The 27,502-nt window shown below is 42.8% G+C and overlaps 1 protein-coding gene and 1 pseudogene across 1 annotated transcript; one reads left to right on the top strand and one right to left on the bottom strand.

The window, feature by feature from the left end:
* Window positions 1-1,408: 1,408 nt before the first annotated feature.
* Window positions 1,409-26,806, top strand: STAG3 (STAG3 cohesin complex component). The gene is made up of 33 exons (XM_090279086.1): window positions 1,409-1,581; window positions 2,628-2,730; window positions 3,103-3,219; window positions 6,439-6,535; window positions 7,207-7,283; window positions 7,583-7,787; window positions 8,248-8,399; window positions 10,233-10,306; window positions 11,372-11,495; window positions 12,004-12,102; window positions 12,312-12,391; window positions 12,722-12,829; window positions 13,088-13,202; window positions 13,365-13,470; window positions 13,661-13,764; window positions 14,005-14,097; window positions 14,224-14,313; window positions 14,559-14,759; window positions 14,862-14,932; window positions 15,031-15,118; window positions 16,522-16,602; window positions 16,685-16,777; window positions 16,918-17,086; window positions 17,210-17,346; window positions 18,081-18,182; window positions 18,716-18,864; window positions 19,094-19,222; window positions 19,318-19,475; window positions 24,020-24,191; window positions 24,459-24,560; window positions 24,874-24,952; window positions 26,052-26,111; window positions 26,393-26,806. Exons 1-33 carry the CDS (start codon window positions 1,409-1,411, stop codon window positions 26,399-26,401), a joined length of 3,717 nt encoding a protein of 1,238 aa, XP_090135212.1. The 3' UTR covers window positions 26,402-26,806.
* Window positions 23,369-23,782, bottom strand: LOC150008995 (large ribosomal subunit protein eL28 pseudogene; annotated as a pseudogene).
* Window positions 26,807-27,502: the final 696 nt, after the last annotated feature.

A 27,502-nucleotide genomic window follows, 5' to 3' on the forward strand; every position in this document is an offset into this window, starting at 1 on the left:
AAGTACGATAGCTGGCCCAGGCAGCCTCTGCAGAGACAATGGGAGCGGGGAGTCGGACAGCGGGAGGAGCCCAGGGCAGGGCTTTGCCAATGATGGTATGGAACCGGCCTCAGGGGCGGGATCAAGGGAGAAATTAAGCCAATGTAGTGGAGAAGCTCGACAGAGGGGCGTCATTAGGCTGAACTAAAAAGGTTGGTGGGGGGAGGGGCGTGGTATTCTCGAAAGGAGGGGCCAGGGTAGAACCCAGCCTATGGCAATTGACAAACCAGACTGAAGGAGCTACTACTGGTCTAGTGAGAAGCCCCCAATGGGATTGGGGGTGGAAAGGGGATATTGAAGTAGAGGGGCGGGGCCGGGGTGGAGCACGGATGAAGTAGGCCGCCAGAGCGCCAGAGCCCACGTGACGGGGCGGCACGCGGTAGAGCTGGTGGCTGCACGAGGCTGCCAGAGCGGCGTGACTGGAACATGGTGAGCACGAGCTCGCACAATTCCAAACCTCGCGACAATTACCAGTCCTACAACGAGCCGAGCCGTTGGGCTCGCGCCTGCGCACAACGCGCTTTGCGCCTTCCCGCGTTTTTCTGGATTCTTCCGCCACCGGAAGGGAAGCGGTGGGTGCCTGTGTCGCAGGTGGGGTGGCTACAGAGACCAGAGGTACCCCAGGTAGTGATTTTTTTCTCAACGCTGCTCAGCCAGAAGTTGCTGTTACGGGCGCAGTGAGGCTCCTCTTGACCCAAGAATACACCCCCACCCCCTCACCTCCCGCCCTCCCGGCCCTCAGAGAGGGACTGTTTTCTTCCATGCCTCAGTGGGCCTACTCCGTTTTAAAAACCCGAGGGATTGCTAGTTCCTCTCATGAACAGTTAGACGGCTCCTTATCCCCAAAGAAACTTACCCCAGGGTGGGTCAAATGTGCCCTCATCTGGAAAAGTAGAGAACGCGAGCTTTTCTTCACTCCTTAGGCGTTTCTGGCCCTATTCTAATGGCGCCTCTACCCTAAATTGTTAAAATGTCACATTCCTTGTGGAATCAGTTAGTACTAGCTTTTATAAATGAAAGTCTGGGTGCTTTTTTATTCTTATCTGTAATGTGTGATCTGGTTCACTTGTACCAGGCAATTCCGAATCTGGAGGGGGTTGTGCTTTGAGCTGCTCTGTTGTGTGTGCCTTGCTCTGCCCTTGAAGAGCAATTCCAAACCCGTGGTCTGCGTCTGTCTGGGGCGGTGGTGTCTTTAATCCCGGGATGCCTTAGGTCAAGATTCTCTTTTGTGTGTGTGTGTGTGTGTGTGTGGTCTCCCCTATCCAAGTTACAGAGCAGTTCCCTTGGAGAGAAAGCGGGTGGTCGGAGCTGGGGAGGGAGAAGTGGTTGGTAGGATCCCTTTTCTCTTTCCTCCTCCAGCTGGACCACCATGCCTACCCTTCGATCCTCCTCTTCCCAGCTCCGTAGTTCCTCCTCCCCAAGCAGTGTGTCCTCCCCACTGCAACAAGCAATGGGAGGTGGACAGAGAAGCTTGTTTGCATCTTCCAGTTTGTATGTCAGCGTGCCCTGTGATGACAGGGACTTGGACCAGACTTCAGAGGGGTGAGTGGAGTTGGTGAGAAATTGTTACCTTGTATGGCCTTCTACTGCATAGTTGTCAGTTTTCCCCTCTGTCTTTTTACCACCTTGGTAGTAAAGTGGCTATGACTACGTGAAAACGGAAGATGCTATGTTGGTACACAACGGTGACCCCCCCCCCCCCCGGTTCTTCTGTTTTTTTCTGCAGTCCGTGCTGTACACATCAAGAATAGTACGTTCTGTTCTAAATCCATCATCCAACTTGTCAAAACCTTTCCTGAACACATTTTTATGTTCAGCATGTACAATCTCTAGTGGGGGCAGGGAGAGAGGGGAAGGGGAAGTAAAGAGTTCTTTATTTCTTGCCTGACATATAGTATATACTTTGTAGTGAGTGTCCTTTAGTGCTTTTATTTGGAGATTTTATATACAGGTTCCTCTATGCTTATTTGTTACCATTTTTGAGCTTTTGGGGGGAAGCTTATAATAACTTTTTAAAAACTTTTTCCTGGAAAAAATATATTCTTATACAAGATCTGATTTATCCCCTCATTTTTTCAGTTGGTCTCCTCTGAATCATTTCTGTTTCTGTCAGTGCTAATTGAGGACTAGATTATATCTATGTTATGAACTTAACTAATCAATAAGACATGTGAATTTGTTTCAAGGGGTGAAATTTAACTCCATGCCCATATCAATCTCCTGTTAATGTATGAGTAATATATGACTCCATAAGCCATGCTGATTTTTCTTCATACTGCAGTGATCCCTTTGCCTGCCTAAGTAAATATCATTTGATTTTCTTATTCAGAAGCCCTGTTAGTAAAGGGTTCTTCTTCACCTACCTTAGTTCCTCATTCTTCATCTCTATTGCTTTATTCAAGTGAGTTTTTCTTTAAAACTTTGTCCCTACCTCCAGGTAACGGTAAGCTCATCCCTTCTTAAAGGAAATCTGAATAAATTTTTCATGGAGAGGGGGTACAGTTAGAGATTAAAAAGAAATTATTATTTACCCTTTTCTATGGAGGAACTGGGGTATTGTACCTAAGGAGAACTACACTTCCTCATAGGGATGGTGATTCTTTGTCCGCTGATGAAGACAGTGACTTTGAAGACAGCTTGAGACGCAATATGAAGAAGAGAGCAGCAAAACGACCACTGAAAACAACCCCAGTGAGTCAGTCAGTTTTGTTTTGTTTTCAAACCTAGTTTGGGAAATGGTAAAGGAAAACCTAAAACAGACTCAGGAGCTATGCTTGATGAAGAAACAAGACTTAAAGAATGTTAAGAGGAAGGAGGCAAATTTTGAAGAGAAAAGAATAAAAGAGGAGGGTATTAGGATTCAGAGGAACAGGAATGGCACTAATGGACTTTTTAAAAGGGGAAAAAAATAAAGTTCACAATATAAAAATCAGTTATTTCACATCTGAGTAACTCAAACTGCTATATAATTGGCAGTCTAAGCCTACCTATGTGAGGATGAAACCAAGTGTTAATGTCACTTTCGGTTTTTAAAAATATTCTTATTCTCTTTATACTTATTAGGTGGCAAAACATCCTAAGAAGGCGTCTCAAATGGTTCGCGGTCATAGCCAGAAAGAGTCAAAGCAACCAGCCAGTGATCTCTTCGATGCTGTGAAAGCTGCCAAAAGTGACATGCAGGTAAAACAGTATCTCACTTCCATCTCTTGATACCATCTCATCCTTTGTAGGATGGAAAACTAAGGACAAGTGTCTACAAATTTAATTTAATTTGGATAGCCAATATCAGGAAAGGCAGATAAAACCATGAAGTGAATCCTTGGAATGATACCAGGGAGACCTTGGATGAGAAAGATTGCTCCTTTCCTAACAGTGTCACAAAGTAAGGAGGCACTAGGTAATCTAGAGAGAAAGCTTGGATATGGTGGCAACTTGTTCACCCTTGTCACTTTTTAGTTCCATTCTGTTATATTTAATTCCTTTTTCTCTGTCCACACTTCTTTTTTATATAACTTATTGTAATTTCTTTTTGCCCTGGCTGGTTTAGCTCAGTGGATTGAGCGTCGGCTTGCGAGCTAAGTGTCGCTGGTTCGATCTTCCAGTCAGGGTACATCAGAGAAGGAAAACTCTGACTCCAAAAAACCTCCGCTGCCTTGCGGCATACCTCTTCAGGGGAAAGGCTAAGGGAGTAAACCCCGACAGAAAATCCGGAGCCGGAGTCCCTAAGGCGGTTTGACATTGTAGTCAACACCGGCAACTCCTGCGGCGCACCTGAACCCAAGCTGTATTGACTCCGTCTTTCCCTTGGACCCTTCAGCTGCGAAGAGAGGGGGGGTCTGCTGCATGGGCAACAGCAGACCCTCCATATTACCCTGCCCAGGCTCTGTAGCTTCAGCGTCATCGCAAGATGTCGATTCAACACGGGAGGAGACAGATACCATGTCACTCCTGAGTCGGACTGCACAACCATTCTCGGCGGTGCAGATAGACTCTTAAGAAGCTACACCATCGTCTCTCGAGACGGACGGCTGCCGACGATTGTAATTTCTTTGTCATCTAAAAGTATATAAGGCTTTTATGTAGTTCACAAAAATTTTAAATTATCACCCAGATCTCCAGCCCCAGCTCAAGAAACAAAATATTAATAGTACTGTAGAGGCCCTTGTGTATATTCTTTCTACCCTACCCCCACAGTCTCCTCACCACCCAGAGACAACCACTAGAGTGAATTTTCTGTTAATCATTTCCTTGCCTTTTCATTGTAGTTTTATCACCAATGAATGAGTTCCTTAATTTAAATGAGACATTCTTTTAGTCTTTTGTGACTTAATTATTTCAATTGTTTGAGATTCACCCATATTGATGTGTAATGTAGATTTTTATAGGTTTTAGAAGTTTAAAATTTTCAAACATACTAAGTTTTTCTATTTCTATTTTTTGTTATGATTTCTAATACTTTTATATTGTAGTCAGAAAATATGGTCTTTGAAACTTGGAGATTAGCTTTATGACTTTAATTTAGTCCTTTTCTGAAACTATTTTAAATGTGTTTGAGGATGTGTGTTTTTCAGGTGTTGGGTCCAGTGTTCTCTTAGGTGAGATGAAAGTGTTAAATGTGATACTGCTTTGATATTTCTACTAGTTTAGGGGGTTTGGGGGAGGGTATGGTCTGTTTGATATATCAGTTACAGAGAGAGGTGGGTTAAAAAGGTGAATTTTTCAATTACTCTTTTTGTATTCATACCCATCTTTGCCTTAAGTATTTTGAGGTTTTGTTTCCTGGTAAATCAAACATTTTGTCATTATATACTGACACTCCTCTATCTTTATGCATTAAGACAAAAATTGTTTTGTGTAACATATCTACACTAACTTAATTTTTTTTAAAGATTTTATTTATTGATTCTTAGAGGGGGAAAAGGAGGAGAAAGAGAGGGAGAGAAATATCAATGTGTGACTGCCTCTCACACCCCCCCAATTGGGTACCTGTGCTGCAACCCAGGCATGTTTCCTGACTGAGAATCAAACCAGCAACTCTTTGGTTCTCAGACCAGCACTCAATCCACTGAGCCACACCAGCCAAGGCTAGCTTTATTTTTGATTAATATTTGCCTATCCCTATCTTTTCCTATTCCTTTACTTTCACGGTATGTTTGGAATCTGTCTTCTGCATACAGCATATATCTGGATTATGTTATTTAATTCATTCTGCCCATCTCTCCTTTATATATTTATTTATTTTTTAAAATATATTTTATTGATTATGCTATTACAGTTGTCCCAGTTTTCCCCCTTTCCTCCCTCCACCAGTACCACCCTTCCCTCCAGCAATACCCCCCCTTAGTTCATGTCCATGGGTAGTGCATATTAAGTTCTTTAGCTTCTCCACTTCCTTTACTATTCTTAACATCCACCTATTTTGTACCTGCCAATTATGCTTCTTAATCCCTGCCCCTTTTCCCTCATTCTTTCCCTTCCCCCTCCCAACCATTAACACTCCAAATTATCTCCATATTTATGATTCTGTTCCTGTTCTGGTTGTTTGCTTAGTTTGTTTTTGTTTTTATTTTTTAGATTTAGTTGTTGATAGTTATGAGTGTGTTGTCATTTTAATGTTCATAGTTTTGACCTTTTTCTAAAATAAATCCTTTTAACATTTTATATAATAAGGGCTTGGTGATGATGAATTCTTTTAGCTTTACATTGTCTGAGAAGCACTTTATCTGCCCTTCCATTCTAAAGGATAGCTTTGCTCTATATACTGGAATTCTTTGGGGCCTGGGTTGAAGTTGGGATTTAAGAGAGTTGGGATTTAAGTTGACTGGGGACATTCCAGAATCACTTTTAATTAAATTCTCTGATAAAAATTATTCTAATCATATAGGTAGTATGGATCTGGACTGCATATATAGACCTGTGGGCTGGCTTATGGTTATGAATTCTTGAAGGAGAATTCTTTTTTTCTCTTCACGCCACACTAAGATCATAGCAAAATAGTTTTCTTGTCTTCTGACCTGTGGGTTTATTTCTCATCCTTTCATGAGGATGAGACTCTTTGCAGGACCCAGCTCTATGCAGGAGCCTCTTTTTGGAAAGTCCTTACGCTCCATCTCCTATGCTCTGAGGTCCATGCAGCCATCTGGACAGAAAGTCAGCGTTCCCAGGATTTAATAGAAACCCTTAGGGAAAAAGTCAGTTGGCTTATCTCCAGGAATCACTGCCTTCACTTCATTTTTAGACTATATGGGATTTTACCTTTCATTCCAGTTTAGCAATAAATTTTAAAAGATGCTTTTAAAAATTTAATCAGAAGTTCAGATGCTTCAATTGGGAAGATCATACAGGATTTTTAGTCTGTCGTATTGCCAGAAATATAAATCATCCATATTGTTTTCCTAGTCTTTGGTGGATGAGTGGCTAGAGAGCTACAAGCAAAACCAGGATGCAGCATTCCTGGAGCTCATTAACTTTTTCATTCGATCTTGTGGATGTAAAGGTGAGGAAACTCCTATCTCTTTTTGCTCTCCAGACTTCTGCTCCTGTGTTATGTATAAAGCTTTCTTCCATTTAGACAAGTAGGATTAAGCATTCCTAAATGAAGGGAGAAGGTAAAACATAAGAAAAGTTTCGCTTATTTAACTACCTTGTTGACTGGCAAGTAGGGATTCAATAAGGAACTGTGTTGGTTTGGAAACAAGACTCTCTGTGAAAAAATAATTAATCATACTAATAATAGTCACAAATTAAAAATGGACCATCAGACACCTTTTATTTTTCCTTTCTCTGGATGAAATATTTTATTTTCATATTTCTTATTCCTCAGCCACTTTATTGCATATTTCTTCACCAAAGCTATGGGCCCCCAAAGTCCATGACCCAATTTACTGGGGCAGGTAGTCTTAGGCAGGTTGTATTATAAGAATCCTGAATTTGGTTTTTTGTTTGGATTTTTTTGTAACTATAGTTTTCCACTGCGTAATTCCTTTGGGTTTTCTAGAGTGGTTGCCTTATACCAGATATATAGTTAGATGATAGCAGATTTGGGTTTCTGATTCCCCACCTAAACTATTTTCAATATATTCCCTAGCTCTTCTTCAAATGTATATGTAAATAGTCATGGCGTCTTGTTATTTCCCTTGTAAATATCTCATCTCCTCCATTCCTTAGGCACTGTGACCCCTGAGATGTTCAAGAAGATGTCCAACTCGGAGATTATCCAGCATCTAACAGAACAGTTTAATGAGGTGGAAGGAGAAGACCAAGATTATTATGCCACTCTTATTTTAAAACACAAGACTCCTTATCCCCTGCTTTCTGGTTTTGGGAAATAGGATAGCTTTTAGAAGGAGAGGTTCAGTCTCTTAGGGGCAAAAGTGGCCCATAGATATTATCTGAATATACCTCTATAGAGTTGAGAATAGCAGCAAATGAAGTATAACAGAGATAACATATTTACTGTACTATTGGGTTTTGACATCCAATGTCCCTATGGCTTCATAGACCTTTTAATAACTTTCCCATTCTTTTCATAAACCCTCTGTAGGATTCAGGAGACTATCCCCTGACAGCTCAGGGTCCATCCTGGAAGAAGTTCCAGGGAAGTTTCTGTGAATTTGTGAGGACATTGGTTTATCAGTGTCAGTACAACCTCCTCTATGATGGCTTTCCTATGGACAACCTCATCTCCCTGCTCACTGGCCTGTCAGACTCCCAAGTCCGTGCCTTTCGTCACACTAGCACCCTGGCTGGTAAGCACTCATTTTTACTCTATAAATGTTCTCCTTGGGATTGTTAGAACTTTCCTCTGTTCTCTAGTGCTGGATCTTCTTTCCTGTCTGCATCTTAGCTCCTTATTTCAAGGCTATGCTTTTTTTTTTTTTTTAATCTCAATCCAAATTTGTTTCTCATTAGTGGAATTGTAGAAAAGGGTGGATGGAACACAGTGACAATTTGCAGCTTTCCCTTGTGTCTTATAGCTCACCACTGGGAATACAGGGAGGATTAAAAGAAGCCCAAAGGGGTTAGGGAGAAAAAAGTCCACTCCAGAACAGTGAGTCTTGGAATTTTGAGGGTCATCCTGCTCTAGCTTTTCATTTTTACTGTTCTTTATTTCCTTCTTTGAACCTACTCATCTCTCCTCTGAGGTGAGGAAATCATTACTTAATCATTAAGTAATGATTTCCTCATCTTGTTTTTCCTGACTCAAAGCCATGAAGCTAATGACCTCTCTGGTAAGAGTAGCCCTCCAACTGAGTTTGCACAAAGACAACAATCAGCGTCAGTATGAGGCTGAACGGAACAAGGGGCCAGGACAGAGAGCATCTGAGCGGCTGGAGAGCCTGTTGGAGAAAAGGAAAGAGGTAAGAAGTGTTCCCTGCCTCTTCCCCAGCTTCCATTCACTGCTGCTACAGTCCACCTTATCAGTCCCCAAGCACTTCTCTCTGATAAGGCACAGGTTCCCAGGCAACATTTTAGATCATGAATAATGGAGGTTGGCAATAGTTTAATAGACCCATTCTGTCAGAGGTCATTTCATGCTCATCTTGTTTCTGGGATGTGGGCTCAATTATTATCGTTTCTATTGATAATTTGTAAACTGTAGAGTTCTCTATAATTCCACTTTTGTTCAGTTTCCATTGTCTAAATTCATGATCAGAAATGCTTAGCCCTGGCTGGTGTGGCTCAGTGGATTGAGTGCCACCGGCCAGCAAACCAAAGGGTTGCCGGTTCCTTTCCCGGTCAGGGCACATGCCTGGGTTGCAGGTTAGGTTCCCAGTAGGGGGTGTGTGAGAGTCAACCTATTGATGTAGCTCTTGCACATGGATGTTTCTCTCCCTCTCTTTCTCCCTCTTTCCCCCTCTCTCTAAAAATAAATAAATATTAAAAAAAAAGTTTTAAGTGTTGTGTGTACATCTCATGCAAGGAGTTAACTTTTTACTTTCTTGTCAATTGTACAATATATAGGTCACCACTAAGGTCAACCACTGGTGGAGTGGGGTGGGGGCCAAGTTTTTAAGGAATGGAAAGGGCATAGACATTTCAGTCACTCCTGAGTTTAAATTCTGTTCCAATTACATAACTACTAGTTCCATGGCCTGATGTAACACTTTTAAGTTCTGGTTCCCTTTTCTTTAAAAAGGGAATCATTCTATTTTTTTATGGAGAGTAAATGAGATGATGAGTAAATTGCCTAGCGTGGCACATAGTAGGTATTTGCTTTGTTTCCTTTTAAACTTAAAAAGGACCATTGGAGGACATAAACCCAAACAAAATCCTGTACACTGATTAAACCTTCAAACAGCTGTGTCTGTCATGAAATAGACACTGATTTTTTCCCCCCACTCTCCCTTGATACCTGAGACTTTCCTATCATGAGGGGGCAGGACTCACCATTTCTAACTGCACTAATTAACTTTTCCAGCCCTTACTAAAGATTTCTTCTGTGCTAAATCATTAGAGAAGGAAACTTTCTACTTCCCTCATTCTCTTTCACTGTCAGTATGCTCTTAAACCTTACGTGTATTAGTTCTGTCTCAAATCTTATGTATGCTAATGTGTCTTTTTATTTTGTACTTCTCTATGCTCTTGCTTCATCAGTTATCATTCCTCTTTTTGTCTTTAATCTCTCCTTCCCCACTGTTTTCTTCTCCCCACTTACACATATACCACATATAGTCCCTTGAGTTGTACATTCATTCTTTTCTGTGAGAAAGTATTTCCTAACTTTATTAATATTCAACTGAACCCTTTTTCCTGCCTAGCTTCTATCCTCATTTTTCTTTGAGATTATTCTCAAACCAGTAACTTTCTAATCCCTATAACCAATGACCTTCTCTCAATCTCCCTGTTCCGAACTTCAATGGAATTTGGTACTGATGATCTACCTTTCCTCCTTCTGTCCTCCCTCTCCTTTTTCTTTCACATAAGAAAGTTTCAAAAATTTAGAAATATACAAAATAACCAGATGCAGAGGAAATACTATTTTTTTCCAACCACAAAGATGCCTCTGAGGTATTAGTTGACTATGCAGCTTCTTCCAGAATTAGAAGATTTAAAAGGAACATAGGATACCAAGGGTTCAAGACTGTCCTGTAATAAATAGGAAGCAAGTAGAAGCCATACTTTTTTATATTTTTGTGGCCTTATATTATTTGGGTACAAGAGAGATTGACCTGTTCCTTCCTGTCCTCCAGCTCCAAGAGCATCAAGAGGAGATTGAGGGGATGATGAATGCCCTCTTCAGGGGTGTCTTTGTACATCGGTACAGGTGAGCTGATGGGCTCTTCTTGTTGAAGCAGCTGGTCCTCGGTTACAGAGTCTATAGAAGTAACAAGGCCCCTCCTTAACTCTGAGTTATTTTGTTAGTCTTAGAACTAATGCAGCTAGAGCAAAAACTTAACAGATACTTCAAACCAATAAGGTTTAGTTTATCCCCACCTACAAAAGATCTTGTAAGCTCTTCTGGAAGATCAAATAAGAGGATAGGGCATTGCTGAGTATTCTTCTCCAGCTTTGCTCTGTACCTTCCCTCTCCCATTTTCAGGGGCTAGGGACATGAGAAGTAAGAGTAGAGAGCAAAAGAGCAGGGCTTCTCTGAGGATGTACAGTTTGGCAAGCCTTTTCTGAGCCTAGTATACTCTTTTGCTATGCCAAAGGTGAGGAGTTTTATACTGTTTAAAGAATGGGTGGAATTAGTTAAAAAGAGCATCTGTATTTGTTTCTCATTCTTATATAGATTTTTAGCCTCTCCCTTTTCAGAACCCTTTAGCTGATTTAATCTTTTCTTGAAGTAGAATTAAAACACATTCACTGTTTGCCCAACAGTTAACTTCCAAAATTAGTTTTTAAAGGGGACAGGGAAGACAAGTTTAAATATTTTATGGGCTTTTAACAGAAAGAAAATCCTTTTTATCTATTGTATTTACATTGGGAAGAGGTAGTGAAAGGCATGGTACATGGTGTTTAGTCAAGAAAGTAAAGTTTTCTATGACAGATCGTCGTCGGCAGCCGTCCGTCTCGAGAGACGATGGCGTAGCTTCTTAAGAGTCTATCTGCACCGCCGAGAATGGCTGTGCAGTCCGACTCGGGAGTGACACGGTATCTGTCTCCTCCCGTGTTAAATCGACATCTTGCGATGACGCTGGAGTGTCCTCTCCAGTGAAGCTGAAGCTACAGAGCCTGGGCAGGGTGATATGGAGGGTCTGCTGTTGCCCATGGTACATGGTGTTTAGTCAAGAAAATAAAGTTTTCTATGACAGAGAGATCATCTGGTAGGATAGAAAGTGAATTTGGAGAGAAGGTGATAAGGGTCAATTTATCTCTCTATGCCTAGGGATGTCCTTCCTGAGATTCGTGCTATCTGCATTGAGGAACTTGGGTCTTGGATGCAAAGCTACAGTGCCTCTTTCCTCACTGATAGCTATTTAAAATATATTGGCTGGACCCTGCATGATAAGGTGAGAGCCAAGTCAATCTCCTTTTCCTAATTCCCCTCATTCTTTACCCTGCCCTAGGACACTTCAGTTTTTTCTGCCACTTAGGTGTTTCACTAGTGATCAGTGATCAACCCATCAAAGCACTGAACCTTGAAACTTCCCCAGTATTGGGGAGGATAGGATAAGGTAGAAGAGAGAAAGACCTATTTAGGAAATGAAACATCTCAAAAGCAGAGTAGAGGGAAGAAAGACTCCCCATGAAAAAGCAAGAACATTATTGATGGTTTGGTAATAATACATGCTAGGGTGATAACCAGATCTTCTTCATTATTATTGCTAAATTCTGCTGTGATCTTTTTTATCTTTTAAACAACAAGATAGTTGTTCATTGTCTTTGAGGTATCTCAGAATTCTCAGTTTAGAGGATACCCAGGCCTAGAATGAATAATAGGGAAGCGGGGGTGTAGTATGGAGGCCCAGTGAAGTTCAGTAGAGGAGTAGTCAGTCATACTTCCATTTTCCTCAATAGCATCGAGAGGTCCGTTTGAGGTGTCTGAAGGCTCTCAAAGAGTTGTATAGCAACCGGGACTTGATTGCACGCCTAGAGCTCTTTACCAGCCGCTTCAAGGTAAAATTGGGACAGTACTCCTGTACTTGGCTCTTTCCTGTGGTTCCCATTTCCCTACCTCATCTTTCCATTTCTGTTGCTCTGATACAGCTATAGCTATCTCAGTATGTGCTTCTACACCCTCTCTTTAGGGTTCTCTCAAATTCTAAGAGAACATGATTTAGGGGATGGATACAGTGAGATTTTGAGCAATGTTCTTTTTCTTGCAGGATCGGATGGTATCCATGGTCATGGACCGAGAGTACGATGTGGCAGTGGAGGCTGTCAGGTTGCTAACACTTATCCTTAAGTGAGTCATGGGAAGTAGGGAAGCAAGCATCTTGGACTTTTACTTTTCTGACATCAGGCAGGCCCTTCCAGAGTCCTGTTCTTCCACCTAGCATAGGTTGACTCTTCCTTATGTACAGGTCGAAAGACAGAGGTTATTCCTGAGTTGCAAGATCTCCAGGGGGAAAGTTTCCTATCTTCTTTAACTCTCCATACTCCTCTGTCTTCTACTCTTCATTTAAAAGTTTTGTGAGTTAATCCTGATTGTTTTTGCCTCTTTTTGTTTCCAGCCTTAGTTATGCCAGAGGACTACATCCATATCCACCTGCTTTTTCTCCTTTTCTCTTGACAGGAACATGGAAGGGGTGCTCACAGATGCAGACTGTGAGAGCATCTACCCCGTTGTATATGCCTCTAACCGAGCCCTGGCTTCTGCTACAGGGGAGTTTCTGTACTGGAAGTGAGTGGGGCTCCTTTCATTTGTTCATTTAACACCATCCCCTGTTGTTTTCGCTCTCTCAACCTGCTGCTGATCTTGCTAAGAACTCCCCATAACTATTAAAGTCTCTCTCAGGGTCTCCTTTTCCCTCTCAACTCCTTGGGGCTTCCCTTAGCTTTGTACCTCTTTTCTCTTTATACCTCTTCTTGGATTTTTTCTTCCCTCAATGGTGGTTGTTTCCTCCTGTGCTGTGCCCTTTCCTTGTGTCCATTCTACCAGGCTCTTCCACCCTGAATATGATACAAGAATGGTGAGTGGGAGAGAGCGACGCCGAAGTCCACACACCCAGAGGAGTTTCTTCCACCTTCTGTTGTCCTTCTTTGTGGAGAGTGAGGTGACGTATAGGAAGGAGCTGTTTGGTTATTGTACATAAGACCTACGAGTAGAGAGGGTTGGTAGCTGACAGTACAGGAAGGAGAAAGATGGTTTATCAGTAGTCACTTCCTAGAGTTTTTTACTGTGGCTTCAGTAACGTAATGTCTGCCTTCTTCCACAGCTCCATGATCATGCTGCTTACTTAGTAGACAGCCTGTGGGACTGTGCAGGGTCTCAGCTAAAGGACTGGGAGAGTCTGACAAGCTTGCTTCTGGAGAAGGACCAGAGTGCGTGTCATATGGTGGCTGGAGGCAGGGTGGGGGGCCTTTTACCTCCTAGTAGGAAACCAGGAGAGATTTCTTTCCTGTATTTTAAAAGGCAGAGGTTTAGTGGGCAGTAGAGACACAGGGTGGGGGAAGACTTGGAGATGCAGTGGCTAATCTATGATTCTGTGTTTTCATTCTCTCACCAACCCAGACCTGGGTGATGTGCAGGAGAGCACACTGATAGAAATCCTTGTGTCCAGTGTTCGGCAAGCTTCAGAGGGTCACCCACCTGTGGGACGGGTCACTGGGAGGAAGGTATGGCATGAGGGGTGGGTTGAGTTGATTGGCAATATTAAATCCAGACAGGTATTTTCAACCTTTAACCTCAAGTCTTAGCTTAGGTACCCCTTACTCTGCCCCTCAAATAATTCCATTTCCAGGAAAAAAAATCTTAAGGAAGCTGCTGAATATTCTTTTCCTTCCTGGGGAGGAGGGCTACACATACCCAGTGTTTCTCTACACCTTTCCCACGCCTCCAAATGACTCTGATTCCAGGGCTTAACCCCTAAAGAACGTAAGACCCACGCAGATGACAAGATGAAGCTGACTGAGCACCTCATTCCCCTGCTACCCCAGCTTCTGGCCAAGGTAGAGCTGCCTTACTGTTCAGCAACTGGGAATGAGGGGGATGAAAAGAAAATGGTATCTGGTGAGGAATAGACATAAGAATTAGCAGTATATTAGCTAATAAGTTGGTCTCCCTCTCAACCACAGTTCTCAGCTGATGCAGAGAAGGTTGCTCCCCTGCTCCAGCTTCTTAATTACTTTGACCTCAACATCTATTGCACCAGGCGCTTAGAGAAGGTGAGGAGGAAGCTATATTTCCTCTACCTTGCTCCTTCCCTGCTAGGGCCAAAGGTTCTGTCAGTATCTGGTTCTTCTCAAGAACGTGGGTTTCTGAAAAATCAGTCTTCTGTTTCTTAGGTATCCTTGAAGTTTAATGCTTTCAACACTATTTCTTTTCTACCTTAGCTATACTCCCTTCCAGAAGAGTTGTCCTCCCCACCTCGCTAACAGCACTACCTTCTCCCACCCTTTTTTTCTCTTAGCACTTGGAGCTGTTTTTACAGCAACTCCAGGAGGTGGTGATGAAGCATGCAGAGCCAGCGGTGCTTGAGGCTGGAGCTCACACCCTCTATCTGCTCTGTAATCCTGAGTTCACATTCTTCAGCCGGGTGGACTTTGCCCGCAGCCAAATAGTGGACCTACTTACCCACCGCTTCCAGCAGGAACTTGAAGAGCTGCTGCAGGTAGGAACTGGGGCTGAGTGACAGGGAGAGGGCCACCACACAGGGAACATGGATCTGTGAGTTCTTGGGAAAATTCTATTGTGGACCTTCTTTCTTCCTTAGTCATCCTTCCTGGATGAGGATGAGGTGTACAGTCTGGCAGCCACTCTGAAGCGCCTCTCTGCCTTCTACAAGTGAGCAGCTCACCTACTCTTCGATTTCTACTGGTGTCTATGGAGTTGATTCTTCCCCTTCTGGTGTAACATTTCCCTCTCCTCCCTCCCCCTTCAAGTGCTCATGACCTAACTCGATGGGAGCTCTATGAGCCCTGCTGCCGACTCCTCCGTAAGGCTGTGGACACAGGAGAGGTTCCTCATCAGGCAAGTAGACAAGTTGGAGATGTGGAGGTGGAGAGGAGTTTTTAAGGGCCCTGTGTCCTAGGTAGCCAGCTCTTCCAAGCAATTCCAGTCCCAGGGATGTGGAGTAGACAAAAGATCATGTGTGTGCTGTCCTTCCATTTCACTCTTGGAAGGTGAACTGTACTTTTTTCTGTAAAAATTTTATTTATTTTTTAGAGAGGGGAAGGGAGGGAGAAAGAGGAGAGAAGCACTGATGTATGAGAAACATCAATTAGTTGCCTCTCCCACGCCCCCACCTGTGGACCTGGCCTGCAACCCAGGCATGTTCCCTTACCGGAAATCAGAACTGGTGGCCTTTTGCTTTGCGGGACAATTCTCAACCCACTGAGCCACACCAGTCAGGGCTGAACTGTACTTTTCAATGCCTGAAAACAGCCATCTTCTCTGGTTTCCTGGGAGTCAAGGATAATATTGAGGGATTCTAGGAGACTTCAGATAAATTAGGCAGAGATGAGATTTTTACCCAGGATAAAATGCTCTGAAGATTGTCTCTGATCACTTCTTTTATACCAGAAAAGGAATTAGATCACCCCTAATGTCACCTTCTCTCTTCTTCACTGCTTTTGTCTCTTATTATTGCCTTGTATGAAGTCTGTCCAGAAAGTATCCAGACATGTATTATGAAAAATAGAGATATTTATTGAAGAAGATACATTTTGTACATAGGACAATGATGCTCAGCTCCCTCCAAAGTAGGCACCTTGAGACCTCACACAATTCTCCCAGTCACCATCTGCCTTGTTTTATTTTTCCTGAATCTCATTGACAGTCTGACATATCTTCCCTTTCGAAAGTGATTTTAGTTTGAGGAAAGACCAAAAATCACAGGGTGCCAAATCTGGGCTACAGCAGGGCTGAGTCACCTGGGTGATTTGATGTTTGGTCAAAAAACTGCATGAGTCATGAGCAGCCATGTTGTGATGAAGCTGCCAATCACCAGTAGCCCATAGCTGCGGCCTTCTGAATCATCTGAATAGTTTCCACAGAGAAATGTTTAAGCTTAACACAAGATTTAATGCAGATTCATTGCTCTACTCAGTCATTTTGAATGTGACAGCCATATAGTACATATGCTCACTCAATGGCATCTACCACTCCCACTGACTAGTACAGTGAAGTCATTGTTCACACATGCTCATTCTAGTCCACTCTCTTTCACTGTCAGGTTACCTGCATGTAGTACAAACCATTCTCATTATATTAACAATGGCTAGACTTTTTCCAGACAGACCTTGTATGTACCTACCTATTTGTCTCTCCCTCTCTGTCTTTTTCTTTTTCCCTTCCTACCTTCCCATTACTTTCTTGACCCATCCTTCATTTTTGTCCCATCCCTCATTTTTGTAACATTTGGTTGTTTACAGGTGATCCTGCCAGCCTTGACTGTTGTCTATTTTTCCATTCTCTGGACACTAACCCACCTTTCTGGAGCAGGTGCTTCCCAGGTGAATATGGGTCTGAGTAGGGGGAATGGGAATGAAGGAACTTGCATCTTCATTCCTCCCCCTGAAGGCACTTTCTCCACAGAAGCAGCTGTTGAATTTGAAGGGCAGAATGGTGGCCTTCTGTGAACTCTGCCAGAGCTGCCTCTCAGATGTGGATCCTGAGATCCAGGAACAGGTGAGCATTTAATCAAGAGGGACCAAGGAGGCAAGTTTTCCCAGGGTTTGAGGAATCCCTTTCTAAGGGGAAATTAGTTGTGTAATATTGATCTTGGTCAATATTCTGACCATTTTAAGCATTCTTCTTTTCCCTAACAGGCTTTTGTCTTGTTAAGTGATCTACTTCTCATCTTCAGCCCTCAGATGATCGTAGGGGGACGTGATTTTCTTAGGCCCCTTGTCTTTCTTCCTGAAGCTACTCTTCAGTCTGAGCTAGCCAGCTTCCTCATGGACCACATCTTCATCCAGCCTGGAGAATTGGGCAAGGGTACAGGGACTGTATACCTGGGGCTCAGGAAGGGTCTGGGGCTTGGGCCTGCCTCAGGCAAATAAGACAAGAGGCCTAAATCTGTGATTCTTATATTTCCATTTTGCATTTGATATGAGCCAGGTCATTCCCAGGAGGACCATTTACAGATAGAGCAGCTGCACCAGCGGCGCCGCCTCCTGGCTGGGTTCTGCAAACTGTTGATTTATGGGGTTCTGGAAATGGATGCAGCTTCAGATGTGTTCAAACACTATAACAAGGTACAGTGAGTCACCAAGGTAACCAACCACAGGCATGACTGCAGGCACTGTAGCAAATACAGAAAGGACAGTGGAGGAGATTATTGTATCAGGGTTAAAGGAGAAGTAGGAGGGAAAAAGCAATAGAGTTTAGAATAAAGGAACAAAGAAAAGAAACTTAGTAGTAAACAATTATGGAGAAAAAGTTGTTAGGAGGAAGAAATTCATTGGAGAGGAAATATCTTTTTCTGTGAACCCAGTCTTTGGAATGGGATAATATAAGAAGGAAAAAAAAAATGGAAGAGGGATCAGTTTTCACAATGTGTACCTTGATTTCCTAAACCCACCATTGTATTGATTTCTGTTTAGTGAGCATCTGCTATGTACAAGCATCATTCCAAATGTTAAGGGCAAAGCATTGAACAAAATAGACAAAAATTCCTGCTTCATGGAGCTTCTCTTTTAGTGGAATGAGTGAAATAGTGAAGGTTTCAATGCTGGATGAGAGTATGCACTGGCAGGCTTACTATTCTCCAAGAAATGGGCTCAGGGCAGGTTTCTTCCCTTGTTTATTTGCCTAAACTCTAATTTATTTTGAGTTTTGCACCTATTGGCTAGAGATGAGGTCTAGTCTGAGTTGCTGTATACTTAACTTTATGTTTCCCTACCGAAGTCACTATTAGGAACGTGAAGGAAGAAACCAAACAGTCTTTTCCTGTAGTCAGACACTGACTTCTCCATTTCCTCTCCCTCAGTTTTACAATGACTATGGTGACATTATCAAGGAAACATTAACTAGAGCAAGGCAGATTGACCGAAGTCATTGTTCCCGAATCCTGCTGCTGAGCCTCAAGCAGGTACGCTCTTCTGCCTAGAGTGCCTCAAAACTGTGGCATGCCCTCTGTATAGTTTATAGACGCTGTTCACCCCCAGCCATTTATGATATGAGATCCTTAAGAGCAGGAACTTGCTGATATTTTTTTGCTGTTATTTTACCTGACATCTCCTTCGTAACTACTAGACCCATGAAAAGTATTTTTTATCTGAAGGGCAGTTTCCACCCCAACTCTGTAGAAATTCAGATATTAGTTGGGACTTAGGAACGCCAACAATAAAATGATAAGGATTTCTAATTTTTAAAAATCTGTTCTCTCTCAGCCTCCTTTGGTTATTATAGACATTTTTATTTATTGTTACAGAGCAAGGGTAAAAGCTCTCTCTGATGCAGGGACCAGGGATAGGGATAGTGTCCTGGAAGGAAAGAAAGAGTTAAAGTAACAGATGGTATCCCAAGCCCTTTAGAATTTCTAGGCAGAGAAGAGAATGCTCTACTTCTCTGTTTCCACCTTGTTCCTCCATCTCTCAAATGTATCATGTGTCTTGGACACAGCTGTACACAGAACTGCTGCAGGAACAGGGGCCCCAGGGACTGAATGAGCTTCCAGCTTTCATGGAGATGAGGGACCTAGCCCGGAGGTTTGCCTTGAGCTTTGGACCCCAGCAGCTACAGAACCGTGACCTTGTGGTCATGCTACACAAGTAAGGCAGTATTGGTTGGAAGTCTGTCCTTGAGTTTTCCTAAGAGGGCCAAGCCAAAGGCTTAGAATAAGGTCTCGGAGGGAGGATATGCATGTTGAGAAGAAGCAATCGGGTTGGCAGGTGGGTGGCTGTGGGAGATAAGCTGGGGACAGGAGGAGGGTATACTTGGATAGCCCTGGGACAGAAGTGGAAAAGGACTGTTTTCCTAAAATAATTCTGCTCATCCAAGGGAAGGCATCAAGTTCTCCTTATCTGAGCTTCCTCCAGCTGGATCTTCTGGTCAGCCTCCAAATCTTGCATTCCTGGAGCTCCTTTCAGAGTTTTCCCCCCGACTTTTCCATCAGGACAAGCAGTTACTGTAAGTTATGGGTGGGTGGATAAAGATGTGATTAGGGAATGGGATGGTGAGGACCCAGTAATCATTTCAGCCTCTTCATCCTACTCCTTGCTTAGACTGTCCTACCTAGAAAAGTGTCTGCAGCGTGTCTCCCGGGACCCTGGCCATCCCTGGGGTTCAGTCACCACTTACTGCCACTCCCTCAGCCCTGTGGAGAACACAGCAGAGACCAGTCCTCAGGGATACCCCCACTCCAAGAAGAGGCGCATTGAAGGTAAAGTGCTGTGTATGTGTCTTATGTATATATACGGTGTGTACAGATATCAGGGTCCCCAGCACTACTTCCTTTAAGCCACTACGTGGATAAGCAGCATATGGTCTTTTGCCTCCTTCAAACTTTTGCCTTTGGTTAAATAAAAAATATTTCATTGAGCACCTACTATCATTAAGGGTACTCATTTTATCAAGGTCTATTTAGCCAACTTAAAATAGCACACCTCTATGAAAAATCAATTAGAAACTAATGATAAAACCAAAGATTGAACTAAGAGATCTGTACATTTGGGGTGCCCCTTCCTAACATCTTGTATTTTGTTATTTTACAAATTTAATTATTTTTACACAACCTTCATGATTTCTCATCTTCAGATTGCCACCTGTCTTATAATTCACCTAAGGTTCTTTTTTTTTAAACTATTTTTCTTATATAGTCTCATCTTAAATGATATCCTAGAAATCACAAGTTCGATGTGACTAAAATATTAGTAGACATTACTCATTCTCCCCATCCTCCAACCCTAGGGAAGACCACTAATCTACTTAGTATCTCTGGATTTGCCTATTTTAGACATTTTATAAAGTGAAATCATATAATATGTGGCATTGCATGTCTGACTTCTTTCACTTAGCATAATGTTTTCAAGTTTTATCCATGCTTTAGCATATATCAGTACCTCATACCTTTCTATGGCTGGATAATATCCCATTGTATGGATAGGCCACATTTTATTTATCTGTTCATCAGCTGATTAACATCTAGATTGTTTTCACTTTGTTACTGTTATGCATAATGTTGCTATGGACATTCATGTACAAGATTTTGCATGGGCATATGTTTTCAGTTCTCCTGAGCTATACCTAGGAGTGAAATTGCTCAATCATATGATTACTTGATGTTTAACTTTTTGAGGAACTAGCAAACTGTTTTCCAAAGTGTCTGCATCATTTTACAATTCCAAGAGCAATGTATGAGGACCCCAGTTTCTCCACATTCTTGCCAATATGTGTTATTGTCTGTCTTTCTTATTCTGTTAATCTCCTAATGGCTATGAAGTGGTATCTCATTGTGGTTTAAATTTTTATTTCCCTAGTAACTAATGATATTGAGCATCTTTCATGTGTTTATTGACCATTCGTTTGTATATCTTTATTAGAGAAATATTTATTCAAATCCTTTGCTTCTTTTAAAATTGGTTTGTCTTTTTATTATTGAGTTGTAAGAGATCTTTATATATTTTAGATACAAGTTCCTTATCAGATATGATATCCAAAAGTTTTCTCCCATTCTATGGATTGTCTTTTCATTTTCTTTATGGTGTCCTTTGAAACACAAAAGTTGTGTGTGTGTCTGTGTGTGTATGTATACACACATATATACTTTTTAAAGTTGTTTTTCTATTACAGTTGTCCCATTTTTCCCCATTGCTCCCTCCTACCCCACTCCCCCCTACATTGAATCCCACCCTGTTGTCCATGTCCATGGGTCATTTATACTAGTTCCTTGGCTAGACCCTTCTCCTTCTTTCCCCTCTTTTCACCCTCCCTCCTCCCCTCTGGTCACTGTCAGTCTGTTCTTGTTTAAACACAAAAGTTCTTAATTTTGATGAAATCCAACTTACCTAGTTTTTCTTTTGTTGTTTATGCTTTTGGTGTCATTTTAAGAAATCATTGCCTAATCCAAGGTCATGAAGATTTACACCTATGTTTTCTTCTAAGAGTTTACTAGTTTTAGCTCTTATATTTAGGTCTGTGATCCATTTTGAGTTAATTTTTGTTTATGTTGTGAGTTAGAGTATGACGTCTTTTTAATGTCTTCAAGAATATCACTCAAAGTTATCCCTTATTACTACCAGGAAACTTTGCTTTAATTAATTAGCTAATAAATATTTGTTAAGAACCTTGCCCTGGCTGGTTTGGCTCAGTGGATTGAGCGTCGGCCTGCGAGCTAAGTGTCGCTGCTTCGATCTTCCAGTCAGGGTACATCAGAGAAGGAAAACTCTGACTCCAAAAAACCTCCGCTGCCTTGCGGCATACCTCTTCAGGGGAAAGGCTAAGGGAGTAAACCCCGACAGAAAATCTGGAGCCGGAGTCCCTAAGGCGGTTTGACGTTGTAGTCAACACCGGCAACTCCTGCGGCGCACCTGAACCCAAGCTGTATTGACTCCGTCTTTCCCTTGGACCCTTCAGCTGCGAAGAGAGGGGGGGTCTGCTGCATGGGCAACAGCAGACCCTCCATATCACCCTGCCCAGGCTCTGTAGCTTCAGCTTCACTGGAGAGGACACTCCAGCGTCATCACAAGATGGCGATTCAACACGGGAGGAGACAGATACCGTGTCACTCCCGAGTCAGACTGCACAACCATTCTCGGTGGTGCAGATAGACTCTTAAGAAGCTACACCATCGTCTCTCGAGATGGACGGCTGCCGACGACGATTTGTTAAGAACCTACTGTGTTCAAGATACTGTGTTAGGTGTTTTAGAGACCATGAAGGATCCTCAAACAGCTTACCATCTAATAGGAAAGAGAGAAAATGCATTTCTAGAAAATCTGAATTATGAACAGTCACCAGAAAATGATAATTCCCTGAGTGTTTGAGAATTTACAGATAAATGCTAAAGAATTCAGGGAAGGAAGTTGTCACTTTTAAGTTCAGTTGATTTTTGAAGGTTTTATTTACCAAGAAAATGGAATTTAAGCTGGAGCTTGAAAACTGGGTAAGATTTATATTAGCTGAACAAAGGAGAAGTGAGTACAATGGACTAGCAGAATAGCATAAGCAAAGCATAGGAAAAGTACATAAATGTATTGATTAATTTGCTTAAAAAAGAGTTTATAAAGGTAAAATGACACTAAAAAGTTTGGTTCCACTGTTCATTCAACACATACTTATTAAGCACCATGTGCTGGGAATACAACAGTGAACAAACAAACAAAAAAGACAGAGATCTCTTTCTTTAGGAGTGTCAGGTAATAATAATGTGCCATGGCAAAAAAAATCAGGGAAGAAGATGAGGAAATACAAGATGGGGATGGCGGTCTTGTAGAGAGTGATCAGAGGGAAGTCTCAGAGAGAGCATGGAGGTTGGGCAAAAACCTAAAGGAAGTGAGGGAGGTGCCTGGTGTATATCAGAATAGTGTATCAGAGGGGCAGCCAGTCCAAAGGCTGTGATAGGGGATGTGCCTGGTACGTACAAGGAACAACAGAGAAGACCAGTGTAGCTGAGTGGAGAGTGTATAGGATATGAGAACACAGGAGTCATAGGAGCCCAGAACGTATGGCGCAGAGTAAAGACTGGACTTTATGTGGAGTGAAATGAGAAAACGTTGTAGGATTTGAGCAGAAGAGTGACAGTATCTGCCTTATGTTTTAAAAGCATCCTTCTGGCTGCTGTGTTGAGAATTGTCTAGAGGGGCAAGGGTAGAAGCAAAGGAGCCACTGAGGAGACTGTTGTAGGAGTCCAGATGAGAGAGGAGACAGGATAGACTGGGGGGGGGGGGAGTGGAAGAAGTGGTGAGAAGTGGCCAGATTCTGGATATATTTACAAGATATCACTAATAGGACTTTCTGACAAACAGGATGTATAATATAAGACAGAGGAGTTGAGGGTGACTCCAAGAATTTTGTCCTAACAATTGGAAGGATGGCATTGTTAGGAGATGGGGATGTCTGTAAAATCAGGACTTCGCTATTAGCCGTGTTTTTATAGGCGGAGATGTTGGAGAGACAGCTGGGGATAGAATCTAGAGTTCAGGGGAGGGGCAAAAGCTGAGATGAATTTGGGAGTTGGTATTAAAAGGTGTGTAGTAAGTTTTTCTTGGACAAGTCCTAGATATACTTTTTTTTTTTTTGAGAAAAGTTGCTGATATTTTTATTGCTTTGTGGTGCTCAGGAGCTCTTGGTGGGGCAGACCTGCTTCCCCTTCACCATCATGTGCTTCTGGCTGCCCAGGATGGTGCTGGCCCTGCAGATGGTGGCCATGCACAGATCCAGGCAGCACTTGCTCTTGCGGATCATGTGCTGGATGCTGCTCAGGGTGGCCCAGGCATTCTTGTTGATCGTGATTTGCATGTAGGAGGTGGCCAGCTTTCGCTGGCCTTGTCTCCACTTCGTGACAACCACCACACCTTTGCTATCTGCCACTGGCTCCATACCCACCGTCTTGTGATGAATCATCGCACTGCAGCAGAAGGAGTTGCATGCCTTCAGATTATTGGGTTCCATGCTGTATGTCTGCTTATTCCTATTTATCAGGAAGCTGGAGCAGTTCTGTATGACCATCCATTGCAGGTAGACAGACATGGTGGCAGCTCCTCTCACTGTGGTGGCCGGAGATGGAAAGAGCTAGATACACTTCTGTAATCCTTATTATTTTAGTACATAGGGCTACACTCATTTTTTTTAGTCATAATATAATGAGACCATTTAGGTTTCCATTCGCTTTTTAACTTTCTCTAACCAAATCCAGGTCTTGAAAAAATAAAACTGTCCATGGCAGTATCTGGTCTACAGTTTATATGTGCATCTGCTTCTTTGCAGGCTCCTCCAAGCAGAACAGAGAGGACATCTCTTCATCACAGGAGGAAAGCCTACAGCTGAACAGCATCCCACCTATACCCACCCTTACCTCCACAGCTGTGAAGGATCGGCATCCCCTGGGGGAGTTGGAAGAGATGGAAGAAGAAGGCTCAGAATCACAGTTTACCCAAGGGTGAGGGCGGAGGGGGAGAATCTGGGTGTGTCTGATTTCCCAGTTTGGTGTCTTGCCATCTCCATCTTGCTGTTTTTGTTCTGTTCTCCCCTGCAACACTCTCTCTTTCTTGGACCCTTTTCTAATCCTTCTCTATTTTTTTAGCTTTACATTTTCTCTTTTTCCCTACATTCTGAGCTTTTGTCCCCTTTAATGCTGACCACTTTACATCTTCTTTTTACCCTTTACTTTTGCATACTGTCACTGATCCTACATCATTCCCAACAGCCAACTCCTTAGAGGCACCCAGAGGTCACGGTTCTTGAGTTCACAGCGTTTCCAGACTCCATTTAACCCTTCAGGTCCTGGTCTGGGCAACCGGCTGACCCGGTGAGCCTTTCTCATTATCTTCTGTCTTCACTTCAGATCTGTTACCCATGGTGATAGGGTTCTCCCCTTATCCAGTGCTTCTGTGCTGATGCTTTTTGGAATTGTTTTAACCACAGAACACTTCCTTCCAATATAATGAGGAACTCTAGTATGTAAAACTGGTAAGAGTAGAGCTGCTAATTAAAGCAGGAGTGGGAACCTAGAGCCCTGCTGTACTTACTGTTCACCCTTGCTTCCCTGGGGTGCCTCTGAGAAACTCTCAGGGGTCTTTAAAGAGCAGTTTGGAAACCTCTACTCTTTGCTCTGCCATCAGACTCAGCCTTATGGAAGAAGACAAAGAAGAGTTAGAAATTCAGAATGAGTCAGATGGAGAATGGAAAGATCCAGACAAGGTGAGTGGACTCAGCATTCCCCTCTCCCTCCAGAACTAGAGGCACATATGAGAAAGAGAAACTAGAGTGATTCTGCTCTTATAAGTCTCAATGATGCCTTTGTCCCTGGTGGATACTTAGGACTTTTTGAAAGCATCACAGAGTAAAGAAGGGAGGTTTGTAAATTGCTTTGCTCTTTGCTGGAACTTTATTTTTATTAAATAAATATAAAATATGAAAAAAGACTGAAATAGCATTCCAAATAAGTGTTTTGCCCCCGAATCTAAATTGAAAGGAATCCTAGAGCTGAAGATGGAAGGTCATCTAGCCCAGTCTTGCAGCCCATTCAGTAATTCTCTTCATAATGTATGCACATGCACAGGCACATAGGCACCCTGCCTTCCCTCTTGTGTCCTTAGTGGACTGCACCAGTCCCTGTTCCTCCACTCACTCCCTTTTCTACCCCAGCCTGCTTCCCCAGGAGGAAATGCTGCTCATCAAGTAGGAAAAGCATGGCATTTGAGTGAGGTGATCTGAGAATCCTCAGTTCTACCACTTTATCAAGTTAGCTCTTCAACCCCTCTTAGCCTCCTCATCTTTAAAATGAAGCTTTTACACAAAATACAAAATGAAAAAGAACAAAAAGGAGTATAAACTGAAAAGGATTATGTGTCTGCTGCTGTTATCCTTCTGCTTCGTTCTCTGTTCTTTGAGGAAGGAGAAAGGATGGAATAAAGCAGGAGAATGGAGGTATTATTCTCAAAAGGAAAAACTAGACAATAACATCTTTAAACCAGAGACTAGAGAACAAGGCCTTAGTTTAAATTCTATAGTCTTTCCTAAAGTCCCCTCAGGAAAAATCTCATTCTCAGGTTCCAAAATGGAACAAATTTAAGGGGATCAGTCGGCAGGTCAGAAGAGGAGGCACTTCTCTGATGACTTTGGGAAATTTAGGCCTGAACCTCCTGCCCACCCTGCCTTTGTTAATCTTCCCTTCCTGATTGCTTCAGGGACCTACTGCAGCCCTTACACTTGTTATTGGAAAGGGAACTTTGTGATCATTTGCAATGTGATGGGAGTCGGGAAGGACCTTTCTGACTTTTGACCCCATTCTCTCTAGCACTCTTACTCCAGTGAGCCTGGATTGGACCTCTTAGATTCTACAGAGCTGAACATTGAGGTGAGTGGCCCCAAAACAGACTGTGGATGGCAGGGTAAGAGGAGTTGAGTTACGTGCTCTTGGGAGATGCTGGCAGGTCATTTGTGTATCTGTCAAATAAATGGAAAGAAAGGCCATACAGCCCATGATCTGCCTGCTCAGCTGTGTCCAGAGTTTTAGGATTAGCCCTGGGACGAGGGCAGGAAGGGAATTAGAATTGTTTTCTGTAGGACGCTGCAGTCATCTCTTTGTCCTGTGGTCTGTTATGTCTCTGTGATTGCCTGTCAACTTTCTCATTACAGGAATTCTGACATGACTGTGCGCCCCTACCTGTCTCCACCCACCGCCTCAACAATGACCACTTGGAAAAGGCAAACAGGAAAAGGAAACCAAAGGAACCATTACTTCCAGGCCCCACCTTGATCTCTGAGAGGAAGAAGTGGGCTTTGCCTTTCTAATCTGACATTTCTCTGATGATGCTGGCATAGAGAAACCTTAAGCCCTGTTGTTCCTAATGTAACCATGGCTCTCTTCCTTTGTTTGAGCAGTGTCTATTTCCTGCTGTGTTTGGAGGGGTGGGAGCTTCACCTCAATATTCCAGAGGAGCACTACTTCCCTGTTTAATTGAAAGAGCATAAGTTTTCCTGTATTTTTGGAACATCTTTCCCAGCCTCTTTTGTGCTCTTGTGGTTAGCTCAATAAACATGTTTGAGTCAGCTAGTTCCCAGGTGTGGCTTGAGATTGTTAAACTCATGGGGATCAGGTCTTTGCTGGTGTCCTAAATGGCCCTGCCCAGCCCCATAGCCTGGTGTGCAGGTGCAACCCAGCACATACTCCAGGTGCTTATAGTATACTGGCTCTCAAGGATCTATTGCTTAATAACTGAGAAACTGGGTGGGGCAGAGAAGTCAGGGAGAGACTGGCTGCCTTTGAGTAGTTTATCTATTGAGAACAGTTTAGGCTGAAGAGGAAAGGTAGAATCCTGATGGACCTGCCTGTTCCACCTACACTGAGGCCAAGCCAGTCCATATATCTTGGCAGCCTTCACCTAGGGTTCTTTCCAGGGGTAATTCTATGCCCTCATCCCCAATACACCTGTAATAGTTTGAAATTTTATGGAATCTAAGTATCTGAGAGCTAGGAGGTAACTTAAAAGTTATTCTAAATGTCCAGTCCTAAAATCTAAGTCTTTGACATCACTTCTCCTTCATCCTTGCCTTCTCCAGCTAGTTCTCACCAAGTCCTGCAAGTCATTCTCCAAAATATGTCTCTGATCTTTCTCCTCTTTAATTGCACCGTCATCTCTCACCTAGAATGCTATAAAATAATCTATGGAAACTGGCCTCCTTGAAATTCTGACTTTGAAACCGGAAATGTCGGTGCTCGTGCTGCCAGTCATCTACCAGACCCAA

The sequence above is a fragment of the Furipterus horrens genome, unplaced genomic scaffold, assembly GCF_987537825.1.
Source record: "Furipterus horrens unplaced genomic scaffold, mFurHor1.1.pri manual_scaffold_5, whole genome shotgun sequence".
In the NCBI taxonomy this organism is placed as follows: Eukaryota; Metazoa; Chordata; class Mammalia; order Chiroptera; family Furipteridae; genus Furipterus; species Furipterus horrens.